The sequence below is a fragment of the Bubalus kerabau genome, chromosome 3 (genome assembly GCF_029407905.1).
Source record: "Bubalus kerabau isolate K-KA32 ecotype Philippines breed swamp buffalo chromosome 3, PCC_UOA_SB_1v2, whole genome shotgun sequence".
NCBI classification, from domain to species: Eukaryota; Metazoa; Chordata; class Mammalia; order Artiodactyla; family Bovidae; genus Bubalus; species Bubalus kerabau.
The window spans coordinates 46510558-46531869 of NC_073626.1; the positions used below are offsets into that span (position 1 = coordinate 46510558).

The 21312-nt window shown below is 38.7% G+C and overlaps 1 protein-coding gene across 1 annotated transcript in view; it reads left to right on the forward strand.

The window, feature by feature from the left end:
• Nucleotides 1-589: 589 nt before the first annotated feature.
• Nucleotides 590-21312, forward strand: part of FAM83B (family with sequence similarity 83 member B) — a 30779-nt gene continuing 10056 nt past the window's right edge. Inside the window, exon 1 of the mRNA XM_055574424.1 lies at nucleotides 590-757. Within this exon, the coding sequence (XP_055430399.1) occupies nucleotides 590-757 (168 nt within the window). The remainder of the gene's footprint in view (nucleotides 758-21312) is intronic.

The window sequence follows — 21312 nt, forward strand, 5'->3', positions numbered from 1 at the left end:
TATTTTGTTGAATGAATTTACAGAAGTTACCATTTCTCCCTAGAAGTACTATTGTCCAAAGCTTATTTATTGTTCTAACCTAGATGATTGCCTCCCCAGTCCTTTCCACTGTACCCTGTCCCCCTCCTCCAGCCTCTATTTAATATCTCACAGGGTCTGGCAAAGCATGAGAGCTCAGTGCACTTTAGTTAAAAAATAAACAGATGGATAATAAATGCCTCTGCCCATTCTAGTTTGTTCCATGGATGGGCCAAATAGATTCTGGCTGTTAAGACATTAGACCTAAGTTCAGAAGGTTGAGTCTGTAGATACTGCTAAGTCACTTCAGTCATGTCCGACTCTGTGCGACCCCATAGACGGCAGCCCATCAGGCTCCCCCATCCCTGGGATTCTCCAGGCAAGAACACTGGAGTGGGTTGCCATTTCCTTCTCCAATGCATGAAAGTGAAAAGTGAAAGTGAAGTCGCTCAGTCGTATCTGACTCTTAGCGACCCCATGGATTGTAGCCTAACAGGCTCCTCCATCCATGGGATTTTCCAGGCAAGAGTACTGGAGTGGGGTGCCATTGCCTTCTCTGGATTCTGGCCGAATGCTGACCTCAACTCAGCCAGCCTGCCCAGCTGCAGCTGGACTCACCCCTGCGGCTGCCTGCTGGAGCTTCCGGCCGGTCCAGGGAACAGCGCTGTCTCCCAGGGCACAGCACAGGTGGGGCAGGGAGCGGAGACCCTACCCTTGGTCCCTGGGTCCTCTACCCAAGGTCAGCTCAGAGCTAAAGTTATGGGGCCAGCAAAGAGTGGGAACCAGAGTGGAGCTCTGGCCTAGGAGCCTCATGCAAGCCAGCATTGGCAGAGTGGTTGTGGGAGTCAAAGTCTAACTTTTAGAGAAGCCAAGTAGTAAAAAGGAGCAAAGAAAATGCATATTCAAGGGAACAAAGAAAGAGGAAGAAAGAGACAGAGAAAATGAGAAGTCCCACGTATGTGAGATTTATCTTTCTCTGACTTTATTTACCTTGTATGACAATCTCTCAGTCTATCCATGTTGCTGCAAATGGCATTATTTCATCTTTTTTATGGCTGAGTAGTATTCCAATTCTGTATTTTTGTACTGCATCTTCTTTATCCATTCATCCCTGGACATTTAGGTTGCTTCCATGTCTTAGCCATTGTAAATAGTGCTGCAGTTAATGTTGGGGTACATGTATCTTTTCAAATTATGGTTTCCTCTGTATATAAGCCCAAGAGTCAGATTGCAGGATACAAATGAATTTATATACAGATCAGAAATAGACCTACAGACATAGAATACAAATTCATGGTTACCAAGGAGCAGGGATAAATTAAGAGTTTGGGATTAGCATATACACAACTCTGTGAAACAGATAAACAGGAACCTACTGTATACCACAGGAAACTATATTCAACATCTTGTAATAATTATAATGGAAAAGAATCTGAAAAAGATATACATCTGAATCACATTGCTGAACTCCTGAAACTAACAAAACACTGTAAATCAGCTGTGCTTCCATTTAGAAAGAGAAAGTGATAGGGAGGGGGTGGTAGGTGGGGGAAGGGAGGTTAGTGACCTGTAAGGAAAAGGAAGGACATTCTGGAGAGGCCTGGAAAAGATCCCCCAGAGGGGGCAGCCACATGGGAGGCAGGCGGGTAGAGCTGGGGAGTGGCTGCAGCCGCCTGCCCTGATCTCGGTGCTTCCTGAGAGTAGAGTTCTGTGCTTCCTCCCAAAGGGAGATGGAGAGGTGGAGAAAAGGACAGAAAACGTGGAAGCCTGGGGGACAAGTTGAAATGCCTATGGGCTCCAGCATTGCCTCTCACAGCTGCCTCCACAATGAGCTGGGGTCCTCGCCTCAGGAAAGAGCTTCCTCCCTTGTCCCAAGATGAAGCTCTCCGTGTGTGTGTCTTTGTGCTGAAAGAACTAGATTAAAAATTCCAGGCTCTTGTTTGATCTGACCTTCCTGTTTTATCTCTATGGAGAACCGAAATTCCACTTAAATGGGATTTTCAAAAGACCATGAAGTACAGAATGTCTGGTTGTATTTAGAAATAAGCTAGGTCATTTATTCAAGTAAGAGCAGATAAAAGGAGCAGAATCTGTGACGATGAGCCTGTATTGGTAACACACGGGCTGAGTGAAGCTGGTGACTGTTAACGGACTCAGGTTTGTTTCTTGCCCCTGAAAAATCAATGAGAGAGACAGAGAGAGAGATTGATAGAAAGAAGTTGCCTTTAATCAGAATGCTGGGGAGAAGGCAGACTCATGTCCCCCCAAAACCAACTGTAAAGATTCTGCTTGACCATGAAAGTTCTTAAAGGGAAAAACGGGGGATAATCTTGGTGAATCACTGGGATAAGAAGTCAGAGTCCTTGCCATCTTCCCTGTGGGCAGGCTTGTCACCTTGTGATCTTTCTTTAGTTGCTGTCTTGTTTACATAGGTTTATTTCTCGAGATTACTGAAGGGGAAGCTGGAGAAGCGATCTGGTCATCTGTTAATTACTTATTCTTCATTTCTACGTCTTTCATTTATGGAACAGATTGAGCAAGATTCGTGTGATTAATATTTGAAAAAGGTGCTTAAGACTGAGATAAGTAGAGGACTGAGGTTCCTGATGTGAGGTTAGTGAGGAGACAAAAGGGGGTGCCTGCAGAGAACTCTTTTGGCAAAGAGTTCTTTCCTGCCAGAAGCTGCTTATGCTGCCTTATCTATTTTATCTGATTTTATCATCTAAATTTTAATTAAGGAAAAAACCTTTCTAAACTTAGAACTCAATCTAGTAGAATTTAGAGTCAGAAGCAAAACAATTACTGGTTATTCCTACAGTTAATAGGTTATAGATTTTAAATCTATAATGATTTGATATGATGTTGCTAAGAATTATCTGTAAGATTTCGTAAAATATTATGAATATATAACAACATACTGAAATATCCATTTACAGGTATGGCAAGTATTATGAAATCTCTGTCATTCAGTGTGTATGTAAGAGCCTTTTTGATTAGACATTCTTTTCTTGGTTATATTAAAATTTGTCCTGTTTTATGAAGTGCCTATTTCCATTTTATTCTATTATTGTAATGTGTTTAGGGTAAATAGGACTATCAACTATAAAGCTCATTACAGTTATGTGGAGAAAGTCTATTTTTAGTATGAGCTATGCATTCCATTTCAGACAGTGCCTTTTCTTGAGTGATGGTTAACAGCAAAAAACAAGTGTTAGACATACTTTTCAGCCTTTTTTGTCATTTCTTCAGTGGCATAAAGCCATTGTCTAGATTAGTCTTATCATATTTTAGTTAAATTAAACAAGATTATTCCCACCATTGTTTTATTTATTCTAATGCTATTTAAGAATATATTATTTTTTCTTAGACATATAATTTTATTTGCTGATTTCAATCCTTTGGACTTGTTACCATGGAAAACAACCAAACGACTCCAAAGCATTGTTCAGTGTTGCTGCAACATATAAGCAGAAAATACCAGTGTGGCTAACATTTCTGGATGACGTGATATTCTCTTCAATTCCTTACTCTCTTTACTCCCATTTGATCTTGACTTTCAACTTCTGGGCCTAATGTCTCATTAGCCTGTAGCATGAGGAGCCGATGGCATGAGAGGGAGGAAGTAAGGGAGAATTCTTGGTGATATTTTCATAGGGAATCTTATGTGAAATGTGAAGTTTCTTTTTTAACAAGCATAGAATCTCAGAGCTTGAAAGCACTTCAAGAGGGCAGAGTTGACCTAATTCATGCCTTTGCTCAAAAATAGCTTTTTTTTAAAATTTCTATGCAAGATTCCAGTTAAATACTGAACCAAACTTCTGAGAATGTGTTCAGTTTTGAAGAAATCTCAGAAAAGACATGCTTCCCTGGGGCTCAGATGGTTAAAAAATCCGCCTGCAATGTGGGAGATCTGGGTTCAATCCTGCGTTGGGAAGATCCCCAGGAGGAGGGCATGGCAACCCACTGCAGTATTCTTGCCTGGAGAATCCCATGGACAGAGGAGTCTGGCGGGCTAACAGTCCATGAGGTCACTAAGAGTCAGACACGACTGAGTGACTAAGCACACACACAGAAAAGAGACATAACGACCTAAGTGTTATGATTACTTATTTAGCTTGAGTGGCCATATGATTTTTCTTAAAGGAATAACATTGAGTTGATGTGACATAGAACCTGTCATGAAAGAAAATCAACTTGAGGGATTAAAAAAAAAATACCATTACTTATTTAAGGCTCTCCTTTACCAAAATTTGGATGAAGAAAAATTAAATGGACTTCACACTTGTGAAACACAACTGTTGCTACCTCATTTATTGACCAAATGGAGCTCTCTGCCTTCTTGGCATTTCTTGGGGGGGGCGGGTGTGTGAAAAGAAGCTAGCAAATGCTGGCAAGGATGCTGGTAAAAGATATCCTATTAATAGGAATTGTAACTATTGATTTCATTCAGCTTCAAATTCCTTATCTTCTCATCCCACTTTATTTTGTTTCTCCATTTGTTTATTAGGAACTAAGCAATTTTTTTTCCCATGAGCTATTCTACTTACACCTTTGCAGAACAGTTCCTTACCTGGCAAGAATCTTCCGTTTTCAGAAACATCCTAAAAATACAGTTCTGCCAAGATGAAGTAGAACTTTCTTTAAACACTTTGAAACCTATCTCATTTAAATATTCTATATATTTTTAGAATGGATAAACATATGATATATTCTGATTACTTGATTTTTAAGTTCATTAGGGATATGGATTTTTCAAATAACCACTTGTCAGTTATATAAAGACAAAAATCTAGCCATAATTTTCATATCTCATATAATTTATGATATAAATCTATGAGACATATCTCATGTATTGGAAAGCATCCAGAGTGAGCTTATATACATTTTATTTCCAGTTTTACTGAGATAGAATTGATGTACAGTATCATGCAAGTTTAAGGTATACAGCATAATGTACTTCCATCATGAAATGATGATCACAGTAAATTTAGTAAACTTCCATCCTCTCATATAGACACAAATGTCACTTGAGATGAGAACTCTTAGGATTTACTCTCAACATCTTTCATATATAATATTATCATAGTCTTAGTTATATTTATCATGTTGTACCTTATATCCCTTATATTTGTTTATCTTATAACTGAAAGTTTGTATCTTTTGACAATCTTATCTAGTTTCTCCTCCCCTCCTCTCAGCCCACCTCTTGCCTCTGGTAACCACAAATCTGGTTTCTTTTTCTATGAATTTGTTTTTGAGGCATAATTGGCCTAATCCACTATGTTAGTTGCTGGTACATAGCATGAAAGTGAAAGTGAAAGTCGCCCCGTCATGTCCGACTCTTTGAGACCCCATGGACTCTACAGTCCATGGAATTCTCCAGGCTAGAATACTGGAGTGGGTAGTCTTTTCCTTCTCCAGGGGATCTTCCCAACCCAGGGATCAAACCTAGGTCTCCCACATTGCAGGCGGATTCTTTACCAGCTGAGTCATACAAGGGAAGCCCAAGAATACTGGAGTGGGTAGCCTATCCCTTCTCCAGCTGATCTTCCCGACCCAGGAATTGAACCAGGGTCTCCTGCATTGCAGGCAGATTCTTTACCAATTGAGCTATTAGGAAATCCGTGATTTAATATTTCTATATGTTCAAAATAATCACCATGGTGAATCTAGTCACCATCTGTCACCATTCAAAGATGTTATATAGTTATTGGTTATTTTCCGCATACTGTACATTTCATATCTGTGACTCATTTGTTTTATAATTTAAAGTTTGTTCTTCTCAGTCTCCCTCATCCATGTTTCTCTTGCCCTCAACCTGCTCCTCTCTGGCAACCACCTGTTTGTTCTCTGTATCTATGACTCTGTTTCTATTTGGTTATGTTCATTTGTCTTCTTAGAGTCCACATGTAAGTGATGGCATAGAGTATTTGTTTTTATCTGTCTGATTTATTTAACTTAGCATAATACCCTTATGGTCCATCTGTGTTATCACAAGTGGCATTATTGCATTCTTTCTTATGGCCGAGTTAATATTCCACTGTTATTTGTACACCACACCCTCTTTATCCATTCATCTCCTGATGGGCATTTAGGTTGTTTCCATGTCTTGGCTATTATAAATAATGCTGCAAGGAACATAGGGATACATTTGAGTTGTTCTTTTCGTAGTCTTTGGATTAATTGATAGGCCATGTGGTAGCTATATTTTTAATTTTTTGGGAAACCGCCGTACTATTTTCCATAGTGGTTTCATTAATTTATATTCCCACCAGCTCTTCACAGGGTTTCCTTTTTCTTTGCATCCTCACCAACACTTGTTAACTTGTTGTCTTTTTGATGATAGCCATTCTAATAGCTGTCTGCTGGGTTTTGTAAATGTTTGGAATAGAATCTCACCAATGAAGATTTGTAGCATAGTGGCTCAGACATAGCTATAGATAGAGTGTAGAGACAAGGAGAATTTGATACTAGCTTAACCCAATGATAATATTGTGGGGATTGTCAGAACTTTTAGCCAAGATTCAAAAAATGGGGTACAATTGCACTTCAAGAATGGAACTCTGCATCAGAGTGTTCTTTGCTTTTCACTATCGATGCATTAACCACACATCTGGAAACAAACTGAACTCTGCCAAGGGATGGTCACCATGTTCTGGAACCTCCTTAGGTATACACATTTTCCCTGACTCAAGCAGCGGGTTGAGGGCATATGGCCTGATGGAAAAGTACTGAACTAGAAGAAAACTCAGTTCTAGCTGTAGCTTTATCACTTATGGTGTGATCTTAAATAAATACCTTAATATCCATGATCTTCAGCTTTTGTTGCTGGTGCCACTGATGTGAAAATACTATTTATCCATCCCAACTAATTTTTTGGGAAAGATGATTCTTACTAACACCTTCCATGTTACAAATGTTATTATTCTGTTCAGTTCAGTCGCTCAGTCATGTCCGTCTCTTTGCGACCCCATGGACTGAAGCACACCAGGCCTCCCTGTCCATCACCAACTCCCAGAGTTTACTCAAACTCATGTCCATTGAGTTGGTGATGCCATCCAGCCATCTCATCCTCTCTCACCCCCTTCTCCTCCCGCCTTCAATCTTTCCCAGCATCAGGGTCTTTTCCAATGAGTCAGTTCTTTGCATCAGGTGGCCAAAGTATTGGAGTTTCAGCTTCAGCATTAGTCCTTCCAATGAATATTCAGGACAGAGTTTCTTTAAGATGGACTGGTTGTATCTCCTTGCAGTCCAAGGGACTCTCAAGCGTCTTCTCCAACACCACAGTTCAAAAGCATCAATTCTTCGGCACTCAGCTTTCTTTATAGTCCAACTCTCACATCCATACATGACTAGTGGAAAAACCATAGCTTTGACTAGACAGACCTTTGTTGACAAAGTAATGTCTCTGCTTTTGAATATGCTGTCTAGGTTGGTCATCACTTTTCTTCCAAGGAGCAAGCGTCTTTTAATTTCATGGCTGCAGTCACCATCACCAGTGATTTTGGAGCCCCACCCCCCCAAAAAAAATGTCTGTCACTGTTTCCACTGTTTCTCCATCTATTTGCCATGAAGTGATGGGACCAGATGCCGTGATCTTAGTTTTATGAATGTTGAGTTTTAAGCCAGCTTTTTCACTCTCCTCTTTAACTTTCATCAAGAGGCTCTTTAGTTCTTCTTTGCTTTTTTCTATCTTTATTACCTGTGCCATTTAGGATAAGTTGTGGGACATACTTCATTTGAACAGCAGGCAGATGACTTTTAGGTGCCTTCTAGCTATTTCATGCAGGTGTACATACATAAAATAATTCCCAGAAAGAGAAGACCAATAACACAGTTGTACCATCAGTTCACATGCTCCAACCTACCTCCATCACAGACTCTAAGCTGTAAATGAAAAGTGTCAAGAGAGATTTATGAGAAAGTAGTTTCTTTAGAAACAGTGGAAACAGTGGCATACTTTATTTTCTTGGGCTCTAAAATCACTCTGGATGGTGACTGCAGTCATGACATCAAAAGACACTTGCCCCTTGAAAGAAAAGCTATGACAAACCTAGACAGCGTATTTAAAAGTAGAGACATTATTTTGCCTACAGAGGTCCATATAGTCAAAGCTATGGTTTTTCCAGTAGTCATGTACAGATGTGAGAATTGGACAATAAAAAAGGCTGAGCACTGAAGAACTGATGCCTTCGAACTATGGTGTTGGAGAAGACTCTTCTTGAGAGTCCTTTGGATGGCAAGGAGGTCTAACCAGTCAATCCGAAAGGAATTCAACTCTGAATATTCACTGGAAGGACTGATGCTAAAGCTCTAATACTTTGGCCACCTGATGCGAAGAGCCAGCTCATTGGAAGGGGATGACAGAAGATGAGATGGTTGGATGGCATCACTGACTCAATGGACATGAGTTTGAGCAAGCTCCAGGAAACAGCGAGGACAGGGAAGCTGGCATGCTGCAGTCTGTGGAGTAGCAAACAGTTGGACTTGACTGAGCAACTGAACAACAGCAACACTTTCTTTAGAAAATCATAGAAATGTTTAGGAATTCAAAATAAGAAGTGTAAATATTCAGTTAAAAACATTGGCTTATTTACTATTTGAAAATAACCATACTTGATGCTTCAGAGAAATAGCTTGAATAATTTAATAAATTTTATTGAGTTGTATTGTTAAACTGATGGGGATACAAAATGACTGAGGTATATTTTCCCCACTCTCCTCTAGCTTATTACTCCCTTGAAAGTAGTAAGTGAGCAACAAGGCTGATGAAATAAATGCTGTGCTAAATGTATTAAAAACCGTAGATGGAGCAAACATTAGGATGTTATTGATGCAGGCTCAGGGAATCAGCAGCAGCTTTGTGAAAGAGGCCTACAGGTAAACTTGGCCTTGAGAGGGGAGTTGGATTTTGATAAACAGAAGGTGGGGATTTTAGACAGAAGGAATCGCAGGAGACATAGAAGATGCAGTGAGTCCTGAAATGAAGACAGACTCCACATGCCACTGTAAAGAGTTTACGTTTGATTTTATAAATTACATATTCTTAGATAGTCTGACTTATGGGTGGAAATCTGTAGAATTTGGAGGCCAGAAGCTCTCTCCTGACAACCAGCAGCCTGTAACGGTTTCCACGTAGCTGTGTCATGGATGGTTGACAATCCACAGACCCAACGCTGACCTAACCCTAACCCTGACCCTTTCCAACCTCCCATCTGCCTGTGTCTGTCACTGATGACATCAGCCACTCAGTCATTCAATCCAGAAATCTGCAAGTTGTCCAGAAGTATTTTCTCCTTGTGTACCCCACTATCCAGTTGACGGGAGGTGCCAGCAGGACAGGGAACCCCAGAAGGAAAGAAGTTTATTTTCTATTTTTCAAAGTTTATTTTCTGTTTTTCCCCCTTTCTCTCTCCCCCTTAAGTGACAGACTTGGGTTTCTATAGTCAGTTTACTTAACCGTGCCCACACTTCTGTAAATAGTCTTTTCTTTAATTTCTCAACATTGAAAACTCCTAGGGAAATGTTTTCTTGACAGACGTTGATATGATCCCTGTTGCCAATCAGATTCTGAATCTTTACCTCAGACTTCAGGTGGTCCTTCTATGTTCAGACTACATTCTTCACACTGCTTTTTGGAAAACTTTCTTTTCTAAAAACATGATTTATGACAGTTTGTATAGTAGGAGAGCATTCCTTAATGACAAACATATGACATACATATTACGTAAATAACATCTCAGTTTCTAAAAGTGTGCAGGAAAGTGAAAGTGAAAGTGAAGTCGCTCAGTCGTGTCTGACTCTTTGCGACCCTGTGGACTGTAGCCCACCGGGCTCCTCAGTCCATGGGATTCTCCAGGCAAGAATACTGGAGTGGGTTGCCATTTAACAGGATAAAAGAAAAAATACCATTGTCCCTGGCATAATTGTGGAATTATTGCAAGTTTCCCTTTTTTAGTCTGTTTTTTTTAAAAAAATCATTCTTCCCCTGGAGGTTGAAAGAGACAGATCATCTCTCTCTCATTCTCTTTCTCACCCTGTGTGTGTGTATAATTATGAAGCACACTTGATAAATTTTTTCATGACATGAGAATATTGCTGTCTACTTGTTTGTTTACTTTCTGATCCAGACACTAGAATTGAAAGAAATTCTCCTAAATTTTACTTAGGAAGTTTGAGTTCAATATGAAAAAAAGGCAATCTAGTATTAAGTCTAAAAAGCCATGAGATTATCTTTTACCTGAATAATTAGCCTCTCTGAGAAAGTGGGGCTGGGGATCTTTTCTGATACTCATGAAACTTTCATTTCTTTAATTTTAATTTGAAACCAAATATGTCATTGACAGTGTTCTTTCCTATCAGATAGTTAAATTCACTGCGCACCCCTTTCTACCCTCCTCCCAGAGGACAGATTCCTTTGGTTCTCTTATCAGTCGGGAGGCTTTCTGTTGCCTTTGATCAGCTCAATAATAAAAGCTGAAGGTGAGATTTCTTATTGAACTGCTTTACATTTTAATGATTTGGATATTTTTTTCTTCCCCTATGATTATCTGAACCTTTTAATGCTTGTACTTTTCTTTTGCCATTCGATCTGTTTTCAGAAATAAAGTCTCAAGAAACCTAAATTCACAGGCATATTTAACTTTTTTTCAAAAATATTTCACTGGCCCAGATTGAAACTCCACATTCAATTTTGTTAGAATGGAAGTACTTTTAAAATATTATTTGTGTCCTAAAAGATGAAATTATTTGACCTTTGGAAATATTTGAAGTTTAAATGGCTTTCAAATGTCATTTGACAAATTTGGTATAGTAACCAAATTTAATGTATTCAAGAGAATTTTTGTATAGTTTTTTTCCTCATCTCATTCTATTCCTAGTCTTTAATCATTAGCTCCCATTTTGCCAATATTTACAGCTTTAAGAGCTGCTTAAGGATATATTTATATAAAATATTTTATTTTTCAAGTAACATATTTATGTAGAATATTAATCAAAGGTAATATGTAAAGACATGGATCTTCCTTAATTTTATGGCTAAAACAATTTGGTTTAACTTAATGAAAGTGGCTGGAATAAATGTGGCTATCTCAGCTTTTGATAAAGGCAGTTTTATTTAATAAAACCTCAATGTTCAGATGTAGTATAGCTAATAAACAGATTTTCAACCTAGAATTAGGGCAAGACCCTTTTTATGACCTACTGAAGGAAAATAAATTACACTTTAGAATTTTCCTAGTAGAGAAAGTGAAGATTTTCACAATGAGATTTTAATCATATTAATGAAGACTTGGAAATGCTAATAAATTAGGAAACTTGTGTCTTGTTTCTGTAGCCCAACTGATAAACATTCACTGCTTTGTATCTAAATATTGTTTATCTATATAGAATGAGTATCATTAGGTGTTCAGAATACTTAAGAAACTTGGAGTGTGTCGCAGACAAATTATTCAGGAAATATTCTAAGTAATGTGGCTAATTGTTTTCAATCAAGGTTGATGATACCCTGAAAATTAGTTATTCCCCATCTCTTAGTTTTTAGAACGACTGTTCCCTACCACCAAAGGTATGCTGTTTTTCAATTTTCAGGCATCAAAGTGAAAAATAATACACAGTCCTGAGAAGCAAGTGGTAAAAAAAAATTCTCCAAGAGAGAAAAGAGAGCAGTAGAGTTAAATAAACAGGGGATTAAGTTTTCATATAACTTGACTACAGGGTAAAGACACAGGAAGACTTACACTGAATATAAAAAGGCTACTGCAATAGTTCATGACTTTTATGTGAAACTCCTTGATATTCAAATTTCTTATTCAAATAGAAACTATTGGATACATAGGACCTGTGGTATTTTGGGCACACTATGTGATTGATTTCTTTTTTAGGTCAAGTTAATTAATTGTTGACATTCAAGAGACACAGTTATTGCTCAAGTAAAGAATGCAGTGTAGGGAGGAGCTTGTGGGTCAGTGATCCCAGGGTGGCTTGGACGGGGCACATAGATGCTCACAGACCCTCGCTGAGCATCTTTTCTCCTAAGCCGAGCGCGGGCTCCAGTAGCCGTGTCACATGGCCTTAGTTGTTCCAAGGCATGTGGAATCTTCCTGGACCAGGGATCAAACCTGTGTCCCCTGCATTGGCAGGGGGATTCTTTTTCTTTTTTAATTTATTTTTTTTATTGAAGGATAATTGCTTTACAGAATTTTGTTTTTTTCTGTCAAACCTCAACATGAATCAGCCATAGATATACATATGAAAGTGAAAGTGAAGTTGCTCAGTTGTGTCTGACTCTTTGCGACCCCATGGACTGTAGCCCACCAGGCTCCTCTGTCCATGGGATTTTCCAGGCAAGAATACTGGAGTGGGTTGTCATTTCCTTCTCCAGGGGATCTTCCTGACCCAGGGATTGAACCCAGGTCTCCCACATTATAAGCAGATGCTTTACCATCTGAGCCACCAGGGAAGTCCTGTATATACATATACCCACTCCCTTTTGAAACTTCCTCCCATCTCTCTCCCAATCTCAACCTTCTAAGTTGATACAGAGCTCCTGTTTGAGTTTGCTGAGCCAAACAGCAAATTCCCATTGGCTATCTATTTTACATATGGTAATGTAAGTTCCTATATTACTCTTTCCATAAACAAAGGAATATTATTCAGCCATATAAAGGAATGCATTTGACTCAGTTCTGATGAGGTGGATGAACCTAGAACCTATTATACAGAATGAAGTGAGTCAGAAAGAGAAAGATAAATATCATATTCTAACATATATATATGGAATCTAGAAGAATGGTACTGAAGAACAGATTTATGGGACAGCAGTGGAGAAGCAGACATAAAGAATGGACTTTAGAACATGGGGAGATGCAGGCAGGTGGATTCCTAACCACTGGGTCACCAGAGAAGTCCCTAAACTTCACATTGACCACAAGGCTCCACCCACCTGTCAAGTCTGAGGAGGCTGGTGTCCATCTGCGACTGCGCATCTTTGGATGCTCACTCCCACAAAGGTAGAAGTGTCCCTTCCAAAGAGCAAGATGGCGGAGGAGCAGGTGGACATGAAGTACATCTCTTTCCACAGATACATCAGGAATACAATGTCAGACACAGAGTGTATGCAGAACACCAGCTGAGAGTGGACAGGAGTGCCTGACCAGAGGAAAAGAATGTATACTACCATGCAAAACTTGAGATCAAGTGCTGAGCCTTTGGAGAGGGAGCACTGACTCCAAGACCATAGACTACCAGAGAACTAACCCTAGGGAGTATCAAATAGTGAGAACTCACACAGAGGAAACCACTGGAACACAAGACTCGGCATCTCCCAACCACCAATAGCACCCTGTGCAGGACACCTCATCTAAACAACAAACAAAACAAACTACAAACCCAATCATCAGCAGACAGGATCACCACCTCACTCAGCCTTGCCCATCAGAGGAAAAACAAACAAAAACTCAGCTCAAATCTCACTCTATATGAAGCTTATACAAACCACTGGACCAACCTTAGGAGGGCAGAAACCAAAAGGAAGAAAGAATTCAACCTTGAAGCAGAGAAAATAAGACCTCAAGCACAATAAGTTTAAAAAAAAATGAAAAGGCAGAGAAATACTACACAAATGAAGGAACAAACTAGAAACACAGAAGTCCAAATCAATGAAGAGGAAGTAGGTTAACTATCTAAAAAAGAATTCAGAAGGATAATAGTAAAGATGATCAAAAAACCTTGAAAACAAAATGGAGGAAATGCAAGAATCAATTAACAAATACCTAGCAATAAAAAATAAACATACAGAGACAAACAACACAATTAATGAAATTAAGCAGAAAAATGAATCAGTGAGCTGGAAGATAAAATGGTGGAAATAAAGTAAAAAGAATGAAAACAGCTGAGGATAGTCCTAGAGACCTCTGGGACAATATCAAACACACCAACATTCAAGCTATAGGGGTCCCAGAAGACGAAGAGAAAAAGAAAGGGTATGAGAAAATTTTTGAAGAGATTATAGTTGAAAATTTCCCCAACATGGAAAAGGAAATAGGCAATCAAGTCCAAGAGGCACAGAGTCCCATACCGGATAAACCCAAGAAGAAACATGGCAAGACTCATACTAATCAAACTAACAAAGACTAAACACGAAGAAAGAATATCAAAAGCATCAATTCTTCGACCCTCAGCTTTCTTTATGGTCCAAGTTTCACATGACTCTTACATGACTATTGGAAAAACCAGAGCTTTGACTATACAGACATTTGCCAGCAAAGTAATGTCTCTGCTTTTTAGTATGCTGTCTAGGTTGGTCATAGCTTTTCTTCCAAAGAGCAAGTGTCTTTTAATTTTATGGCTGCAGGCACCATCTGCAGTGATTTTGGAGCACAAGAAAATAAAGTCTGTCCCTGTTTCCATTGTTTTCCCATCTATTTGCCTTGAAGTGATGGGACCAGATGCCATGATCTTTGTTTTCCAAATGTTGAATTTCAAGCCAGCTTTTTCACTCTTTTCTTTCACTTTCATTTTTCATTTTCATCACTTCTTTGTAATGGTGGTGTCATCTGCATATCTGAGGTAATCAATATTTCTCTTGGCGATCTTCTTGACAGACACCCCTTTATATTGCAAAATTTTAAATAAGATAATAGCTATTCCAAGCCAATGGATAATGATGTTACAACCAAAGGAGGTATCCTAAAAGCCTCAGGAAAACAAGTTACTTTTGTCAGTGTACCAAGATCTAGATCCTGACCCATTGGTTTGGCAGGCCATGCCCAGGACCCTTGTCAGGCCAGTTTTCAGGAGAAGACACTTTTCAGAAAATGCTAGAAAGACAAGAACTTGTAAGAGGGCTGAATTGTGAAATCAGTAAAATGACTATGACTCTTCTTGCTGTTTCTTTTAAGCCTGCTCAGGATTTCAAAATCTGAATTTTGAAAGATACAAACATTTAGTCCCTAACACTGGTGTATAAGTACTTTCAATCACATAACACAACGCAGAAACAGAGGGAAATGATTTATGCAACCCTTCTGAGTTGTCAAACATATGTACTAGTTCTACAAAAGTATGTTGTACCTATAACAGAGCCTAGACATTCCCATTTAACATTTTCTGTTGACTTTTACTACAGTGCCCAGGTGTTTTTTGTTTTTTGTTTGTTTTTACTATCACCAGGTCATGGTCAGTAAGGTTTTAAAAAGCTAAGTACAACCTATGTTTTAATCCAATCGCTGAGTAATTAGGCGTAAGTGAATAGTTATTGAAACATAGCATTTTATAACTTGATACACACACCATATTCTGTGGATAATTTAATATATAGAGAAGGAAATTGTTACCCACTACAGTATTCTTGACTGGAGAATCCTGTGGACAGGGGAGCCTGGTGGGCAGCTAGCTGTCCATGGGGTCACACAGAGTCGGACACAACTGAAGCGACTTAGCACACATGCATGCATGCATGTGTTGGACAAGGAAATGGCAACCCACTCCAGTGTTCTTGCCTGGAGAATCCCAGGGACAGAGGATCCTGATGGGCTGCTGTCTATGGGGTCACACAGAGTCAGACATGACTGACACGACTTAGCAGCAGCAGCAGCAGCAGTAGCAGAAGTCAGTGAGACTCAGAATCATTTCAGTGACTTTCCAAAGATTATGAAATTCATAGCAGACCAAATCAGCTGATATCAATTTAGCTGTTAGTAAACTTATATGTGTGCAAAAATTATTGTATTCATAATGAATGTGAAGTCAAGTGGGCCTTAGGAAGCATCACTATGAACAAAGCTAGTGGAGGTGATGGGATTCCAGCTGAACTATTATAAATCCTAAAAGGTGATGCTATTAAAGTGTTGCACTCAATATGCCAGCAAATTTGGAAAATTCAGCAGTGGCCACAGGACTGGAAAAGGTCAGTTTTTATTCCAATCCCAAAGAAGGATAATGCCAACAAATGTTTAAACTACTGCACAATTGCACTCATTTCACATGCTAGCAAGGTAATGCTCAAAATCCTTGAAGCTAGGCTTCAACAGTACGGGAACCAAGAAATTTCAGATGTACAAGCTGGATTTAGAAAAGGCAGAAGAACCAGAAATCAAATTGCCAACATCCATTGAATCATAGAAAAAGCAAGAGAATTATAGAAAAAAACATCTACTTCTGCTTCATTGACTATGCTAAATCCTTTGACTGTGTGGTCACAACAAACTGTGGAATATCCTTAGAGATGGGAATACCAGACCACCTAACTGCCTCCTGCAAAACCTGTATGTAGGTCAAGAAACAACAGTTAGAACCAGACGTGGGGAAATAGATTGGTTCAAAATTCTGAAAAGAGTGTGTCAAGGCTGTATATTGTCACCCTGCTTATTTAACTTATATGCAGAGTATACATCATGTGAAATGCCAGGCTGGATGAATCACAAGCTGGAATCAAAATTGCCAGTAGAAATATCAACAACCTCAGATATGCAGATGATACCACTGTAACAACAGAAAGTGAAGAGGAACTAAAGAGCCTCTTGATGAAGGTGAAAAGAAGAGAGTGAAAAAGCTGGCTTAAACTGAACATTCAAAAAACTAAGATCATGGCATCCTGTCCCATCACTTCATGGCTAATAGATGGGGAAACAATGGAAACAGTGACAGACTTTATTTTCTTGGACTCCAAGATCACTGTGGATGGAGACTGCAGCCATGAAAGTAAAAGTTGCTTGCTACTTGGAAAAAAAGCTATGACAATTATAGACAGTATTAAAAATCAGAGACATCATTTTGCTGACAAAGGTCTATATATAGTCAAAGCTACAGTTTTTCCATTAGTCATGAATGATGTGAGAGTGGACTTTGAAGAAGCCTGAATTCCAAAGAATTGATGCTTTTGAATTGCTGTGCTGGAGAAGACTCTTGAGAGTCCCTTGGACTGCAAGGAGATCCAACCATTCCATCTTAAAGGAGATCAGTCCTGAGTGTTCATTAGAAGGACTGATGTTGAAGCTGAAACTCCAAAACTTTGGCCACCTGATGTGAAGAGCTGACTAATTGGAAAAGACCCCGATGCTGGGAAAGAATGAAAGCAGGAGGAGAAAGGGACGACAGAGGACGAGATGGTTGGATGGCATCACCGACTCAATGGACAAGAGTTTGAGCTAACTCTGGGAAATAGTGAAGGACATGGAAGCCTGGCAGGCTGCAGTCCATGGAGTCACAAAGAGGCGGACATGACTGAACTACTGAACAACAAATGTAAAGCTGAAACTTACTCCAGTGCATGCACTATATAATATGTGAAATTTCACACAAAATGGATACTTTCACTTAGGCTGCAGTAGGATAAGGACCAAAATCACTGATTCTCAATATCAGGCTCTCTTATTTCTAAAATTCATTTAGGACATTGCTTTTAACAGGCATTACAGATTTACAAGGAGGAGGCAATGACATCCCACTCCAGTACTCTTGCCTGGAAGATCCCATGGACGGAGGAGCCTGGTGGGCTGCAGTCCATGGGGTCGCTAAGAGTCGGGCACGACTGAGCAACGTCACTTTCACTTTTCACTTTCATGCATTGGAGAAGGAAATGGCAACCCACTCCAGTGTTCTTGCCTGGAGAATCCCAGGGACGGGGGAGCCTGGTGGGCTGCCATCTATGGGGTCGCACAGAGTCGGACACGACTGAAGTGACTTAGCAGCAGCAGCACAGATTTACAAATACAAATTTCTTAAGTGATCATTTATCTTAATTTCTATTAGTCGGTTTTAAGGTTTTCCAGCTGTGTTGATTTTTATTACAAATGTAGTTATATATAAAGTGTTCTTTATTATTATTATTATTATTATTATTAATTTGAACTGTTTTTTAGCTTTTCTCCTGTTGGAAGAAAGTAAATCCTCTTCCTGTATATATGCAGGAAATTAACAAGAAAGTCTGAATACTTTCAAATGGTGCTTAGTATTTTGAAGCATAAAAGGTATAATATTCACTTTTTCAATTTTTGAAGGTGATGCTGACAGTTCTGTAACTACAGAACATTAACCCAAAGTATACTTACATTTCATTAAGTATCTGGGTCATATAAAGGCATATACTATTTTGTGTGGATATTTTATTTTTCAGGATTTAGATTCCTATCAAGATCACATCTAAACATATATCAGATTTGCAAGATCCTTCATAGGAGCTATACAGTTAAATCCTAAGTAAATTTGCTCCATATTCATAAAGTGGATAATCTTTGTGCTTATATTTAGGTTAATTCAATAAACATTTATTAAAATATTACTGTGATCATCATTCTGATCTTTGCCCTATGCCTGTAATGCCAGTCTTCCAGTTGTATGGCTAAAAGTAATCTTTATTGATTTTTTAAGGCTTATTCATAAAGCCCCGTAGTGTATGCCATTCTACTTTGTACTCACCCCTAACGTTCTTGTAGAAATATAACATTTTTTTCCTTTCTCTGAATTATTTTTACAGTGTATTACATAACAACTCATTATTTCCTTCTCTAAATGAATTTAAGTTGTATCATGAAGTTACCATAAATATTTTGTCACTATTTATATTATTTTAATTAATTGTGTCTAGGTCCCTTCAGGAAAATTTACTAATCTGAGATAAATAAGTGTAAACTCATATCCTTGAATCAAGTTCTTTGAAACTACGAAAAGATGTAAGATATCTCTCAAATCTTAAAAGTGACACAGAATACCTTCCTAAAAGTTTTCCAAGTCTCATATTGCTGAGGAATGCATTTGCTTGTTTACATTTCCAATTTATCAAAAAAGAATAAAAGTAACTAATGAAGAGGCAAGAAAAGTTTAAAAATATGTTACATGGCAGTTTAATGAATCCCATTTAATGTAAATGACTTCTGTGTTGACTTATAAAATTAATTAAAGTACCCTTTGATAAACCTTGTACTAATCAAGTGTATCATTTTTATTTCATTCAGTTCAGTTCAGGTCAGTTGCTCAGTTGTGTCCGACTCTTTGCGACCCCATGAATCGCAGCACGCCAGGCCTCCCTGTCCATCACCAACTCCCGGAGTTCACTCACACTCACGTCCATCCAGTCAGTGATGCCATCCAACCATCTCATCCTCTGTCATCCCCTTCTCCTCCTGCCCCCAATCCCTCCCAGCATCAGAGTCTTTTCCAATGAGTCAACTCTTCGCATGAGGTGGCCAAAGTATTGGAGTTTCAGCTTTAGCATCATTCCTTCCAAAGAAATCCCAGGGCTGATCTCCTTCAGAATGGACTGGTTATTTCTACAGCACAGTGTGATTTAGCTAACTAGCTTGGAATGTAATACCTTCATATCAGATTTGGCATAGCTCATTTCTAATTATCATTCCTTTCCATGAATGTAACCCACCATTTAAAAAGGTGGCTACATTTTATATTTTATTTTGCCTTTCTTGGCACAGCTGAAATTCTCTGTAGACTTCATATAATTTTTCTAGGTATCTATTGAGGGTACTGGGACCAGAAATCCTGATAAGGTACCCGGCTCTGCTGCCGTCAGACAAACGTGTCAGAAATGTGTAATCTGGTCTCACGGATCCTGATGTATTGTGTTATCTGTCATGCAAGAGAGACTGGCATTTGTTCTATCTTATATGTGCTAGAATCATCCATTGGCTGAATGGCTTCAATTACTTTTAACAAACAAAACCCTGATTTATCTGTCATACATTTGTGTTTGTTTCCAAAGTCTGAAGTAATTTGTTACATGATTTTTTCTGGCAAATTATAAATAAATTCTTTACATACGCTGGTCATTTTTTAAAAAATGCCATATAGTATGATACTATTTTTCTATTTTAAAAAATCCCATTTTAGTTAAAAAATGAGTGCTCAACTGCTCCAGACATGGTTTTTAAAGTTATTTTGTAAATTAAGTTCGTAAAATGGATACTTCCATTTCTTTATGTCAATGTCCATATACCATCACATCACTCATTATTGTATCATAAACACATTAATAATTGTGGATGTGACTGAAGGTTTTTCACATGTTTGATTTTCTAAAGAGCATGTAGAAGACACAGATGAGGCTGTTCTCACTAGCTTCTCCCTTCTGGCACCTCATCTCAACTATAAATAAGGAAAGGGTCATGGGAGGCCATTAGAATGATTGAAATTATTCTTCCTAAAGAAAATCTGATTGAAGTATGTTTTATTGATAGTTTAAAGAATATCATCTTGTGTTGTTTGAATACGGTCCATTATTTTGTTCCAGCATCTTATTGGATTAAACCAGATATTATCCATGACCTTCTTCATCTAGGTACTTGCAGTGTATCCAACACATTATCTTAGTTGTTGCTACCGTGTGCCTATTGCCAGGGCATTTCTTTTCCTTCTTGTTTATTGACCATTTTTGTTCCTTGGTGTCTGTCACTCTTTTCAGCAGTTCTGGTGGCAATTTCAATATGTGTGTAAAGGATCCTTCTAAAGACCAATTCCTTTTCCTGCTCTCCTCCCATGACCTTGTCCTACATGCATCTCAGCCCTGACTCCCAATCATGTCCTTGATAGCATCACAGTCTGTAACTGTAGATCCTGTAGGACCTAATTTATCCTCCTCTGACCAACACTCTTGCTTGTATTTCTGGCACCCGGTACCTCTGGAATCTGCTAATATCCAATGTCCACTTATTCACTTACCTATTAGTTTTTAACTTTGTGCTGTGGAAATTTTCAAAAGTAGAGAAAACAGCATATAAAACACTCATGTACCATCAACTGGCTTTCACTTTTCATCACCAATTTTGGTTCACCTTTTATAATATGAATTAAATGCAAGGCAACATTTTTATCTATACTATATTAATGTGTATATTTAAAAGAAAGGATATATATTACCTTTTATGATTATATTGCTGTTATTGTAAAAAATTAATGGCAATTCCTTAATATTTAACTATCGTTTAGCCCAGCGAGACCTCACATTCACTAATCCTACCCCTGTTTCCCTGCCTCTCACATCTGTGACACCATCTCTCCTCTCTTTATGGAGTTTAAATCCCAGGGTCAATCATCTTAGCTATTGCACATTATATGTATGTGCGTGTTAGTCACTCAGTCATGTCCAACTCTTTGCAACCCCATGGACTGCAGCCCACGAGGCTCTTCTGTCCATGGGATTTTCCAGGCAAGGATGCTGGAGTGGGTTGCCATTTCCTTCTCCAGGGGATCTTCCCGACCCAGGGATTGAACCTGGGTCTCCTGCACTGCAGGCAGGTTCGTTACCATCTGAGCTACAAGGGAAAACCCCTACATCACACATCT